Source organism: Ochotona princeps, chromosome 24, assembly GCF_030435755.1.
Source record: "Ochotona princeps isolate mOchPri1 chromosome 24, mOchPri1.hap1, whole genome shotgun sequence".
Lineage (NCBI taxonomy): Eukaryota > Metazoa > Chordata > Mammalia > Lagomorpha > Ochotonidae > Ochotona > Ochotona princeps.
In genome coordinates this window covers 19,627,036-19,641,816 of record NC_080855.1, presented here as the reverse complement: position 1 = coordinate 19,641,816, position 14,781 = coordinate 19,627,036, and the positions used below count along the sequence as shown (strand labels likewise).

The following is a 14,781-nucleotide window of genomic DNA, read 5'->3' as shown; positions in this document are numbered from 1 at the left end:
TTCTGGTACCTAAGGCCTACAGCAGTATCCTTGACATACAGACTGTATCATAATAATAGTAAGTACTGTGTGTCTATATGAAGTACTGTGTCTGTGCCAGGCATCAGACAGGATACATTTATAAGCATTATCTCACCTAATCCTAATTGAGTTTAGGATACCATGAGAGTACCACATTATGCACTAACTTCCTTTCATTCAAACAATTAACTATGGATTTTTAGGATGTGGAAAAGCTGATCCGGCTTTGGATCCATGAGGTGTATCGGGTCTTCTATGACCGTCTGGTTGACGAGGAAGACAGGCAGGTCTTCTTCAATATGGTGAAAGAAACCACCTCCAATTGCTTCAAGCAGACCATGGAGAAGGTGAGTGAGATTCTGTGATCATTTGGCCTCAGAAATGGTCCCAGCCTTTGGGACTCATGAGTCTCAGCTCTCAGGTTGCACTTTCACCTGAGACTGAAGGCTCTGCTCTCGGAATTCTGAGTAGTATTACTCCAGTGAGTTATTTGATTTAGTGATATTTTGTGCTTTGCCCAGACTTGCTTCCCATTCATAGTAACATGTAAGTTTCAATCCATTCACAGTGATTAATATATGATGCTATTTGTTTATAATTAACTGAAAAATTAACTGAGGGGCCGGTATATTGACTCAACTGGATAATTCTCCACTTCCAAGTACTGACAATCCTTATGGATGCTGGTTCATGTCCCAGCTTCCTCGCTTTCCATGTAGCTCCTTGATTATGGCCTGGGAAAGCAGTGGAGAATGGCCCAGTGCCTTGCAACCCTGCACCCACTTGGGAGACAGGGAAAAATTTCTTGGTTTCTGACTTCTGGCTTTGGATTGGCAGCCATTTGGAGAGCTGAACCAGGAGATGGAAGACTCTCTCTGTCTCTTCTTCTCTCAAATAAAAATAAACAAATAAATCTCTACAAAATTAATTTTAAAAAATAAGTGAACCAGCAAATGAGATCTCTCTCTCTCTTTCTGCCCTTCAGATAAATAAGTAACTTATTTAAAAACCCAAAGAAACAGGAAACACTTAGATTTTTTTTCCTCTGGCACAAAGCAGGGAGTTGGGGAACATAGCTGTACCTCTGGTTGGTGAAGGAGCAGGCCACAGGAAAAAAAACACCAACAACAACATTGTCATTCTTAGACTACCTCCTCTGGGGCCTTAACATTGGACCACCAGTATTTTTACCCATTTGCTAGATAGACTGCCTCACTTTTATACTGTCTCTTTAGTGTCCTTGGCTCTTAGTCTTTACAGCCATGAGATCCACATACTAGGTTTAAAAAAAGAAAAAGTTTGATGAGCTATGACTTGGAAGGCTGTGGTCAGAAGGAGCAAGCACATCTGCTTGCTTCTTTCCTCCACGCCTCCCACTGCCAACCTGATTGGGTCACTGGCTGGAGATCCAGCTGAAACTTCTCCTTCTCATAGGTCCTCATCCACCTGTCGCCCACTGGAAAGATCGTCGATGATAACATCCGCAGCCTCTTCTTTGGAGATTTCTTCAAACCAGACAGTGACCCCAAAATCTATGACGAGATCACTGACCTGAAACAGCTCACAGCGGTCATGGAGTACTACCTGGAGGAATTCAACAACATCAGCAAGGCCCCCATGTCCTTGGTCATGTTCAGGTTTGCCATTGAGCATATCTCCAGGATTTGCAGGGTCCTGAAGCAAAACAAAGGCCACTTACTCCTGGTGGGCATTGGGGGCAGTGGGCGTCAGAGTGCCACCAAACTATCCACATTTATGAACAACTATGAACTATATCAGATTGAGATCACTAAGAGCTACACAGGCAACGACTGGCGGGAGGACCTAAAGAAGATCATGCTGCAGGCCGGGGTGGCCAACAAGAGTACCGTGTTCCTCTTTGCCGATAACCAAATCAAGGACGAGTCGTTCGTCGAGGACATCAACATGCTGCTGAACACAGGTGATGTGCCCAACATCTTCCCTGCCGATGAGAAGGCTGACATTGTAGAAAAGATGCAGACGGCAGCCAGGACAGAAGGACAGAAGATGGAAATCACTCCTCTTTCTATGTATAATTTCTTTATCGAGAAGGTGAAAAAGAACCTTCATGTTGTCCTTGGTAAGAAGATGCCTGCTCCACCTGGCCCTTTTCTTCTGGGGAGTTCAAGGTCTTTTCAGCACCCTAAGTTTAGTCTTCTTGTGAATGGTCCCAGGGTTGGCCCAGTCAATGGGTCAAGGTCTAGAGTTCCTCTGAGCAATTTCTCCCACTCTCCTGAACAAATGTTTTCAAACCTGTTTCACTCTCTTCAATTTTTCCTCAGTTTTCTGAGTTCTTTTCTGAGAAATATCACATATTCCCTTTGTACCTGATGTCCCTGTTTCTGTGAATGACCTCCCCAGTCTATCCAGAAATCTCAGAGTTATATTTAATACCTTCTCTTTTAGTACCAAGTCCTGTCCATTTTTTATCTACTCTTTGTCTTCTATCTTCATGTTCACCATCTTCGCATTAGCTGAGCCTACATCATCTCACCCAGACTTCACCTCTGCTGCCTGCTCACTATTTTCTCTGTCTCCACTCTTATCCATTCCAGACCTTTCTGTTCCACTGAAGGTTTTTTAAATTTTTTTATGTATTGAACAAGTGTTCAAGTGCATACACACAAATTGATTTCTACTAGAACAAGGAACCAAAATTCCTAACCTATGTTCTTACAAGGCCAACCTGCCAAATCCTTTCATTTTCTCTACGTGCATCTCAACCCAGTCTTCTCTTCTCTCTGGTTGTCAGCCATACCGATCTCACATCTCCACCTACGTATCTTGCTTCCTCCTACCACACTGAGTCTAATTCAACAGTGGTTGGAATTTGGGGTGTAGAACCCAGAATTTGTGGTTGGATGGACATGAGATCAGAAACAACTGGATGGCCCTATAACAGTTTCTGTGAGGGGCGTGCATGGCTATCCTTTGTCTATGAGTTGGCACATGTAAGTGGATCAAAGGACTCTGGTCCCTGGTTGAGTGACCTGGAGGGGACAATATGAGGAGTGTGTGTTGAAGATTAGAAAACTGCACAATTAATATTGCCATCATCAAGCTGAAGAAAAATATCCCATGATTCCCCAGACTTCTCAGGCACTCCTCATAGTTTGTCATAGTTACACCTCTGTGGCACCAAAAGGAGACATGACCTGTACCACCTTCCCTGTACAAATCCTTGGAAATACCTATTTGCCCCCGTGAGTCTCCTTGCCTCGCAGGAAGGACCTTAATGATATCAACTTTTTCTTAGCCTTGAGTCCAATCGGAGATGCCTTCAGAAACCGCCTGCGCATGTTCCCTTCTCTGATCAACTGCTGCACAATTGATTGGTTCCAGGCATGGCCCACAGATGCTCTGGAATTGGTGGCCAACAAGTTTCTAGAGGATGTAGAACTTGATGACAACATTCGGAAAGAGTAAGTGTTCGCTGCATTTTAGTGCCCCCAAAAGATTTCAGCTTGAACAATCCAGATGCTGGTATGTTTTTGTTATTGTTTTAAAGATGTCTCAGTTTGTGCGTCAAAAAAAATGTCTTAACACTTTTAAATTGAATCACACTTAGTTATTTAATAAAGAACTTTTACTGAAAAAAAATTCCATTGCTCTGAATCATCCTAGAGATTAACTGTTGCCATAGATATGAGGACCTGGATATAATAATAAAGCTATTTCAGTTGTCTCCAAACACGCATTTTGCAACAGAAACAATATTGCTATCAAGGGGATGGAAAATCAACATGAAAAAACATGTTCTTTTCTGTGTATACCGTACATTATAGCTCCTCCTTTGAAAGGCACTTGATTTTAGCTAGAGTAAAAGAAGAGAGAAGAACAATGATCATGCTGATCATTCCGTGAAAGCAGACACTGGGCAACCCACTCTGTCTCTTTATCCTTAACTGCCTAGCAGGTACCTGACACTTAGTAGATCCAATAGCTGTATATTAAATGAGTGAATGAAAAGTTAAGAGATATTAGTAGGTAGGGATCAGTGTGACAATAGACCTCAATTTAGACAATTATGAACTTGATTCATCTATCCAGGAGACCTTTAATTTGTATAAAACAGGCACATGGGAAGAATTAAGGGGATCTTATTTGGTGAATATGAATAGAAATAAATCCCATCCTCATTTCACTGACATCCAACTGGTATTTTGTATTTGCTTCAATGATAAATGTGGGCAATGAGTCCCAGGTGGATTAGCACAGCCTATGACTTTGTCACCAGTAGAAACCAGACTTCTTTTTTATAACTTATTTGGTCATTACAAACTTTTTTTCAAAGTTTTTAAACCTGCTGCCCAAGATTGTTGTTTCCTATGAGGCTGACAAAAAGGGGTCAAGTTCAATTTGCAGCTTGATTTTAATGAATCAAGTTTTACTAGAACAAAACCATGTGCATTCACTTAAATATGCAGAGTCTTCAACATGTTCAAGGGAAATGCATATTGTAATTCTCTTAATTCCACTTTTTTAGAAGTTCTTTAAAGAAAGCACTCTTGTTTATGACTGTTCTTGCACTCAGTGGAAGAGAAGTTGTAACAGGCACCATGTGACTCATGAAGACAAAAATATTTATTATCTGACTCCTTCCAGAAAGTTTTCTGACCCCGCATTTAAATGCATCAATAAAGAATCACCCATGTTACTGTATCACAAATTTGATTTTGAAAATATTTTGGAGCATATTTCATGCAATTGGTTTCATTGGAACTCCTATGTATTTTACTTTATGCACTTTATTTCTAAAATCTTTATTTGAAAGGCAGAGTTAGAAGGGGGCGGACACAGAGAGCCTTCCATTGCTGGTTCACTCCCCAAATGCTCACAGTGGTGTAGATGAACAGTGAAGCACTCGAGGCCGTCTAACACTTCTTTCCCAGATCCATTAGCAAGGAGTTGGGATAGAAACAGAGCAGCCTGGTAATTCTACCAGTGCTCATGTAGGATGCCAGTGTCACAGATGAGTAGCTTAATCTGCCACAAGAAGTTCTGGCCTCATATTTTACGTATTTTAAAAACATTGCTCTGCAAAATCAGGAGGCTTCTCCAGACTGCCAAAGATTACAAGTCTGACCTAACTCCTAGGTACGCATCAAAGGAGATCAAAATAGAAATGACTTGCTCTAAGATTGTTCCAGCAAGAATGTACATTCCCTCTTTCCTTCTCTGCCTCAACTGTGTTAACTTGTCTTTAGATCATTTCGGATTTGGGGCCATAGTTAGTGTATATGCCTTCTTGCATCCTCACGTCTATGTCCAAATTTGCACTAGATCTCCCTGGAGGATGTTGGGTCCTACTTAACTGCCTTGGTATCCTTGGCAGGGTCGTTTCCATGTGCAAATACTTTCAGGAGACTGTAAAGAAGCTGTCGGTCGATTATTACAACACCCTTCGCAGACACAATTACGTTACCCCTACATCCTACCTCGAACTAATTCTGACCTTCAAGACACTGCTGAATAGCAAAAGACAAGAGGTGGACATGATGAGAAACCGCTACTTGACGGGCTTGCAAAAACTTGATTTCGCAGCTTCGCAAGTAAGTACGGCCAAAATAGAGACAAAAAGGCCTAGGATAAGGTGGATGTAGTAAGGTACTTGTTCAGCTACAGAATTTGAGATTTCCAGAGTTTACCTAATCTATTTCATGCTAATTCTGGCCCCCATGGGATCCTGCCTGTGCTTAAGATTTTTTTATTTTGTTCATTATGATTTTTTGCATTAATTTTCATTTCTTATAACAATGCAATTAAAGCACAATTTATCTGAGTGTTGCTGGGAGGTAGTGGGGGAGTCTATCCTGAGGACAATGCCTCACTTGTCTCATTCTTACAGGGAACTGGACAAGATAAAGCAGAGGCTAAGAGCAAGGCTTTATAGGGTCAGCGCCATGCCATTTCAAGCTAAGCCTTTGTCTACAGTGCCAGCATCTCATATGGGTGCTGGCTGAAGTATAGGCTGCTCCACTTCCCATTCAGCCTTGCTCATGACTGGGAAAGCAGTAGAGGATGACTGAGAATTTTTTTTAAAAAGATAAATCTTTTATTTATGCGTTCATTTATTTTAAAGATTTTTTTTTTCTATTTGAAAGACAGATTTACAGAGAGAGAGAGAGATAGGAAGATTTTCCATCCGCTGGTTCACTCCCCAAGCGGTGCTGAACTGATCCAAGCTGATCTGAAGCCACAAGCCAGGAGATTATTCCAGATCTACCACAAGGGTACAGGGTCCAGAGGCTTTTGGTCATCCTCGACTGCTTTCCCAAGCCACAAGCAATGGGCTAGATGGGAAATGGAGCAGCTGAGACATGAACCAGCATCCATAAGGATTGCCAGTTCTTTTAGGTAGAGGGTTAGCCAGTTGAACCATTGTGCCCGACCTATAAATAAATCTGTTAAAGAAGAAAAGAGAGAGAGAGAGCGAGAGAGAGAGCAGGATTCTGTAAAGTCACACATGGCTCAATTCCAGCTTAGGACTTTTCAGCTAGAGAACTTTGGGTGCGTGATTTCACCTTTTGGACCTCAGTTTCCCTTTTTTTTTTTTTTTTTTAATTATAAAGGTGATAACAGCTTTCACTGTATAGCACTGTTATAGAGATTAAATGAACTGACCCAAGTATAGTCCTTAGCAAAGAGCCTAGTGTGTGAGGTATTAACTGCTTTTTCATTGGGGCCACTTGATAAACTATCAAAAATTAGAGCCATATGAAGAGATGGACCGACAAAGAACTCAGGCAACAGTTTGGTTTACAGTAGACTAATCTGTCTCACATACAGAAAATCCACCAACATCAATGGAAACAGCCTACATTGCTTTGTTCCTTGGGGGTACTAAGTTCAGCTTTGGGCCTTGGCTTTTAGAGATGTGTTGTAAACAAGAATCTGCCCAGATAAGGGTAAAAAAAATCTTCTCTGAATAATGTAGAGCAGAAAGGAGAATGGCAGTGCCAGTTAAGTTCCTCAAGCTCTCCTGCATTCCAAAGGTGAGGGGTGTGTCTGAGAAAAGTACTGTTATCATCATCACATTAGAAACACAGAGAGAGAGAGAGGCCAGGTGACTTGCCTATAATCAGAGAGTGTGACCAGAACTGAAACTCAGACCTGTGTGGCTCCAGGGCCTGTGTCATCAGGCTGGGAGGCTGATTTGACTCACACAGGCTTGATGGGAACAGTGAATACCAGGCCATGGAAACCCTCTTCTAGGTTGAAATCCAATCTTGTATATCTGGGCTGCCTTGAAAGCCAGAATAAGGACCAATCAGTGAAAATTACAGCTCTTTAGCATGAGTATCTAAAAATGGCACATCTTGGGGGGGAAAATATAGCACATTTCACTGCGCTGAGAAGTGCTGAGTGCCTGGTCATTAGTAGTGTTCAGGGAGGGGCCAGAAAACCAGTTGGCAAGAATGTTTTAGAAGGCATCACCCTGAGTGACTTAAACAGTAAACCTGTCTTTCCCAGTTCTGGAGGCTGTGGAGTACAAGATCAAGGCTGTAGCAGGTCAACCATTTGTGAGGAGGGTTCTCTTCCTGGTTGGCAGACAGCTACCTTCTGGCTCTGTCATCACTCAATTGTAAAAGAAACAGATCTCCATGTCACTTCCTGTTGTCATAAGAGCATTTCTCCCCATTGTGAGTCCTACTCCTGTCGCCTGCCTTGACTGCATCCAATGCCAATTATCTCCAAAGGCCCCAGTTCTAAATGCCATCAAATTGGGGGTTGGATTTCACATATCAGTTGGGGTTTTGGGAGAGCTGAGGTCAGACAGTCAGCCTACAGCATTGTTGGAAAGAATATCTTTGAAGCTTCCTTCCATTCCAAGTGTCTCAGCTATGTATGTTTAGTTTGCAGTCTTAAAAAAAAAGAAGAAGAAAGCCTGATGTTTGTCTATCTCTCCCTGTCCCCAATACCGAAAGATGTGCCTTCTCTTAATTTTCTGATTATTGATATGTCTGGTGCCTAGCAAAGGGTTTGTTTAAAACTCATAGTACGAGCTCAGTGTTGAAGGAATCCGAGAGATAAAAACTCACTAGATACATAGCCAGTACCGTGTCCAAAGCATTACTATACATTTGCTATGCACATCATAAGTTGTTAGAGAACCCTTTCAACTCCTACCAGTTTTGATATTGATATAGCTGACCCTGGCTTCATTCGTCTCCTTGCCAGGTGGCAGTCATGCAAGTAGAACTCACTGCCCTTCAACCTCAGCTCATCCAAACATCCAAGGACACTGCTAAAATGATGGTGAAAATTGAAGAAGAGACCAGAGAAGCTGATGCCAAGAAACTTCTGGTGCAGGCAGATGAAAAAGAAGCCAACGCTGCTGCTGCCATTGCTCAAGGAATCAAGGTATAGAAGTCCAAGGAGAAGGGAGGTGACTTACCCTTCAGAATGTGTGTCCACCTTTTAGATGACACAAATGAGACTAAGTGTAGGTAGGTGACTTTCCCAACCTCCTTGTAGCTAATAAGTGATGAAATACATCTCTCTGACACTTGGCCCTCTCCAGGAAACTTTTTTTTAATTGATTCATTTTGATTTTAAATGCAATTTACAGAGAGAGAGGGAGAGAAAAATCTTCTCTCCACTGATTTACTCCCAAAGTGGCCAGAACTGTGCTGATCCAAAGCTGCGAGCCAGGTGCTTCTTCCTAGTCTCCCACGTGGGGACAGGGGCCCAAGGACTTGGGCCATCTTTTGTTGTTTTCCCAAGTACATTAGCAAGGAGCTGGGTCAGAAGTGGAATAGTCAGGATTCAATCCTGTAGCTGTATAGGATGCTGGTGTGGCCCAACCTACTGTGCTGTGAGCCTGGCCCCCAGGAAACGTTTCTGATTTTCCAAATATTTCCCATCACACTCACAGTCAAAGCCTACAAGATTCAGCATAATATGACTCTTATTAAGTGAGGGTCACACTGACCTCCTGGCTATTTCTTCAATGAACACATGACACACTCTGACCCCAGGGCCTTTGCACTGGCTGTTTTCCCTGCCTAGAATGCTCTTTGGATATCTACACGGCTGTCATCTTTGCCTCCATCACATGTGTGCTCAGCTGTTCCTAGCACATCATTAGCAGTGGAACAAACATTTACTGAGGACATAACGTTGAATCTAGAGAACCCCATTTGAAAGTAATTCTTGTACCAAAGAAGTAGTCTCTGGGAGGCCTTGACCTACATTCATCTTTGAGAAGAAAATCTGATCAACCATGATGTGATGTCACATGTTTCTCAGAGTACTTGGAGCACATGATTGTATTTAAGTATCACAACTACCTGGAGGCTTAGAAATGACAAGTGTGATGACATCAAGAATCAGTGATAACATGACTTTGGAAAGTCTCACGGCTAGTTGGCCGGATTAAAATCCAAGGTTTCATGGCCCCACAGCCCTTCTTAGCAGTTAAGAGAATTCTTGTGCTCATTCTTCAAAGAAGGACTTGACCAAGAAGTAGATTGTATCCAACTTCTGTTAAAGTTGGTCGCTGGATAGTTTCTCCAGAAGGGTAAGCCTTCTAGACTAGCTCCTCTCCAGTGAGTTCTAAGATGTACCACCCCTGGAAGAGTCCCTTGGATTCTAATCCCTGGTCTCGGAATCACACAGTTGACGCCTGGTTTACAATAGCTGTTGACTCGTAGGCCTAGTGGCTTGGACAGGAGGCCAGTAGTAACCACATGAGATAGTGGCCACCAGACACCAAGAGCCATGATGTATGACCAGGTGACAGTAATAGCTGCTGCTTGTGTGTACCAACGTTGTTTCTTTGGCACTGCTCTGCTGAACAGGCATTTATTATTTGCTGTTTGACTCTTTTCTAGGTAGTGTGGAAATAGGAATGCATAAGAGAGAGAAAATTCTGTTCTTCATAGCAATTGTATTCTCTGCTTCTACTTGATTAAACTCCCCTTTTATCATCCTAAAATCTGTACAAGTTAAATGGTGTCATTCCTAGTTTACAGATAAGAAGTCCTGATACATGAACTTCAAGGACTTGTCCAAGGTCACACAACTACCAAATATTGAAATCAGCATTCAGACCCAGAGTATTTTGATTCCAGACTCTTTGAATTTTACTGTTATTCTAAAAGTTGAAAACTGACAGCCTGGAGCTACATGTATACTGTTATGTTTGTTTAAATTATTGGAAAAAGTTGTCAACTTACAACAATCATGTGAAATGAAATGTAAACTAAAAAAAAAAAAATGGACTTGCCTTCTGTGCCTCACCCATCAGCAGCACTGAGTTGGTGCCCCTTCTGGTGTGCGGGTCAGCAAAGCCCAAGCCAGCCCACTTCCCAAACTCATAATACTGGCCAGGCTCCCTGAAAGCATATGAACTTGCAACTGCTTTGGGGCTGAACTAGAATCAGGTACATGAAGGCTCAGTTTTAACTTTTCCCCTTCTTAGCCCTCAATTTCCTCATATATGAAATAAGGTAGGCGGAAGTGCTAAAAGAAAAATATGTAAAGCTTACAGCATGTGTCAGAGCTCAGCAGTGCGTGCAGTTATTCTCTGAAACTGTGTCAAGCGGACTTGCCTGTGTGGTAAAGGCCAGTGCCCTGCACACAGTGAGGGACAACAGGAGAGAGAATCATCACACCCAGCATTCTGCTTCATAATGTGGGAGAAAATACCAACTTGCTGAAGCAGGAGGGAGGTGAGAGATGACAAGATTTATGAGATGACCCAGGGCTCGCCACCACACCCATGTCTGAGGAATATGCTGTCACCTTAGGTTTCGGTGTAAAAGGAATGACATCCTGGAGATGAGTCAGGAAGTAAAAGAAAGCTTCCAGGGAAAGAGAGAAAAAAGAAAGAAAGAAAAAACTACATTGGCTCTGCAATTTCCCTTGGGGTTTTTGTGTGAACAGAATCTCTTGCTGACTCTTTTGGGACCACAGTCCTTCTCTGCACGAGGTCTGCTGATTTCCTCTAATCTCATCACATCCCTAGAAATGACAGAACCACAGGCGGGTGCCCAACATGGTGCCGAACATGCAGTAGGGGCTCAACAGGGCAAATGGCATCCTTCCTAGGAAAATGAGGAAACTGGAAGCGTTAGGTCTCAAACACTTGATTCGCAAGTATAGTGGCTCGGCTTGCTTTAATTGGTTTGACTCTCTTCAAATTAATGAATCATTTATTCTCCCCTTCATGAGGACAATGAATGATGCCAGGATTGCTGCAGAGCTAATTACATTGCATCAGAGTGTGCTGTGCTTCAGACGACCCAGGCAGCACTGTCACTCCTTGTGTGACTTAGACACTGGGCCATTTGTAATTATAATGTTTGCATCATAGGAACAAACATTGGATTGTAACAATGCATAGGAAAGGGTTTTTTTTTTTTTTTAAGAACACAGTTGTAATGCCTTTTCCATCTTCAGCCTCCAATCCCTTTTCATACATACGGGTATTTTTTTATATTGTTGCAATCGTAGCTTCATGATGATTTTCATCAGGCTTTTTCCTGCACTTAACACCTTACCAGAAGGTTTTTCAGAAATGTCATAATCATTTTAGTGATCATTTTGAACAGGTGCATCACACGTCAAGTGGCTGCTTCCCTACTGTGCACTGAAGTTATTCCCTCTTCCCCTTGGCTTTCAGCATTTCAATAGTCTAAGAAAAATTTGCAGCAAAGCTCTGCAGTAGAATCATCATTAGAGTTCTTAAAATACAGGTGCCCAGACCCCACCCAGACTGAAGAAGTCAGAATCACTGGGTATGGGACTTGACCATGAGAATGCTTTCGATACTGCTTGATAACTTTGGTGCACAGCCAAGATTGAGAATCACTGTTACAGATAATGTGCCAGTGAGTCTTTTAGTTACTTGACAAATCAGCTTGCCCCAAGACCAAGCTAGAAGGCAAGCCTTGTATCTTAGGAAAGGAAGTAAAGCTACTAGACAACAGGGTGGCATGATGCATGTGTAGCTCACTAGTTTTCTGGAGACTTGGAAACTAACGTGATACCTTGGGTGCCTGGGACTATTCACATCCACCAAGTGTCCAAAGTGTGGCTAAGCCCATACCTTTGGCCTCCCCTGCCACCAGACCATTTCTGAAGTTGATAAAACAGTAGAACCAGTTTTGGTTCTTCCTCTTTTCCTGCGCCCTGATGCGTGACCTAGAGATGAAGAACAGGCAAGCTGAGTCACCAGTGGGCCTAAGACAGTATCACCATGAAGCAGGACATTCCACTTTGGTCAGAACATACAATGTGAACCAACGCTGAGAGGTGAAGCAAAAGAGTTGCTATCCATTTGTAAAGAAAAACAGGAAGAGTTGACACTGTGGTACAGAGGATAAAGCCTCCATGAACTTCAACAAACCCTGCTTTAAGTTGTCTAAGAATGGCTGATCTCTTGTGAAGTTTCATTTCAGATATGGCTGCTTACTAACAAAGACTGGGAAGCCAGGAGCTTGGCTCTGTAACTAACCTGTGCTGTGTGACCTTGGTTAACTCATTTTTTTCCTCTTGGAACTTTGTTTTTTTTAGGTGGGATTTGGTAATTCAATTACTAACTAACCTGTAAGATCCCCTCCAAATCCAAAATGCTATAATGTTAAGCTTTTGTTTTTTTCAATTGAAAGATAACTCACATACCTTTAAGACTGACCTTTTTTTTTTTAATGCTGCAATGTACTAGTTTTAAGTGTATTCACACACTAGTGCAACCATCACCACCATCTACTTACAGAATATTCTTAGCACCCTGAAGTCTATATCCACTAGCCGTCACTCCGCATTCCCTCACTCCCTAACCCCCATGACATTCTGCACATTTAGCATAAATGATATTATGTAACAGGAAGACTTTGTTTCTGGTTTTATAGGCTTACTTTTATTTACAATGTTTTCAGCATTCACTTGTGTTGTAGCAGGGATCAGTGTTTATTTTGTTACAACTAAATAATATTCCACTGCCTTAAATTTTTTTATTCAATGAACAAATAACATGTATTGTCTCATCTTCCCTAAACTTACTCTCTCTGATCCCTTACCGTGCTCTAATCTCTATCTCCATTCTTAGGTTATTCTAAACCAGCCCTGTCCACAATTTCATCCTGTCCCTGACCCCACTCCCACCCCACCCCTGATGCATTCCAGACCCTCAGCCATTCCAAACCTCCTTGCACTCCCCATGCTTCATGTCTTTATTCAACTCGACCTCACCCTCTTCCCATCACTCAGTCTCTAAGCCTCATCCTTTATCTATAAGCTCATCCCTGACCAGTGAGTTTGAAGCGACCCTATTCAGATATATTTTGTAAGTTTGTTTAAAACTTTCTAGATCACAAATGATGTAATGTCTAAAATACCCATGTGCCAGCCCCCAGAGACCACGCGTTGGTATCTCTGTTGGCCATCAATAGCTAGAGCCCCACTTCAGTGAGGAGTTCCAGGAGGAAGAGGTACCACCCTTGAGGGGCACCAGGCAAGAAGTGTTTCTTCCCACTTCCCCCAGGAGCAGAGGTCTTCCTCATCCCCATGTGCCAGGCACTGGACCTTCTTCCCTTTTTGTTCCTGTGTCAACCACAGAATGAATGTGAGGGAGACCTGGCCGAGGCGATGCCAGCCCTGGAGGCCGCTCTTGCTGCGCTGGACACCCTGAACCCAACTGACATCTCACTGGTGAAGTCGATGCAGAACCCGCCAGGCCCTGTCAAGCTGGTCATGGAGAGCATCTGTGTCATGAAGGGGTTGAAGCCAGAAAGGAAGCCGGACCCCAGTGGCTCTGGTAATCCCTATCCCACCCACCCCTAGCAGGAAGGGGACCAGTACCCCATCCCCTGCAATCTTTCCAAGCCCTCTAACAGGATCACCGAGAATTTTTTGTTTTTTGTTTTTTAAGAGTTAAGAAGGTCATCCAGGTGTGTATACCTAAAAATTTCTCTGTGTTGCTTTGCCAGCCTGTCTCCTCTCAGGGAAGGACACACAGGAGTCTGTGGCTGAAGCTGAGTCATGACAAAGCCTGCAAGTCATTACAAAAATGAAGGTCACACAGACAAAACTTGTGGTGTGTTGTATGTGGATGAGAGGCAGAAACAGTGAGAGTGAAACAGAACTAGAACAGAGAAAAAAAAGCTGAGACTACAAAGTAAATGGAGAGACCCAGACCCTGCTCTCGATGTGTGCATGTGCCATACACACGAAATCAGGAAGAACAGGGGAACAGACAGCAAAGTGGGGAGTGGGGAGGAAGAAATTCTCAAACGGGCAGGGAAGAAGAAAAGCAGAAAGAGGCTTAGAGACAAAAATGCAGAGAGAAATGAAATTACACACATGGAGCCCCAGAGACACCAAAATGGAGCGGATGAGCTGGAAAAAAGATCAGGAAGAACAGGACTGAGAAAGGGAAGACGAAGAGGAGCAGAGAATGAGGAGGCGGAGAGGGATACAGAGATTTAGACATGAGAAGGGAATAGTGAAAGGAGGGAGGAAGGAAAGGTTCCTATGCCAGTGGAGCCTAGAAGTGTTCACAGGTGAATGTTTCTTCTCCTTAAAATGTGAATCAGAGCTAAGACCTTGGGCAGAGCTAGGCCCAGAGTCTTGGGCCAGAACAAGGATTTTCCACCACCCTCAGTGTGGATTCCTGTCTTCTGAGTGCCCCTGCCCAGGGCACTCCCTCTTGGTAGTGATTTTCAGGCCAATGCCACATAAAGAAGATGCAAAGGTGATCAGGAGTGCCCAGGCAAAGCGAGACCTTTTACA

At 43.0% G+C, this 14,781-nt stretch overlaps 1 protein-coding gene across 1 annotated transcript in view; it reads left to right on the top strand.

Annotated features, from left to right (window-relative positions):
* Positions 1 to 14,781, top strand: part of DNAH3 (dynein axonemal heavy chain 3) — a 126,985-nt gene that overhangs the window by 88,065 nt on the left and 24,139 nt on the right. The window contains exons 46-51 of the mRNA XM_036492811.2: positions 225 to 368; positions 1,456 to 2,122; positions 3,299 to 3,464; positions 5,378 to 5,594; positions 8,224 to 8,406; positions 13,609 to 13,807. Of these exons, the coding sequence (XP_036348704.2) occupies positions 225 to 368; positions 1,456 to 2,122; positions 3,299 to 3,464; positions 5,378 to 5,594; positions 8,224 to 8,406; positions 13,609 to 13,807 (1,576 nt within the window). The remainder of the gene's footprint in view (positions 1 to 224; positions 369 to 1,455; positions 2,123 to 3,298; positions 3,465 to 5,377; positions 5,595 to 8,223; positions 8,407 to 13,608; positions 13,808 to 14,781) is intronic.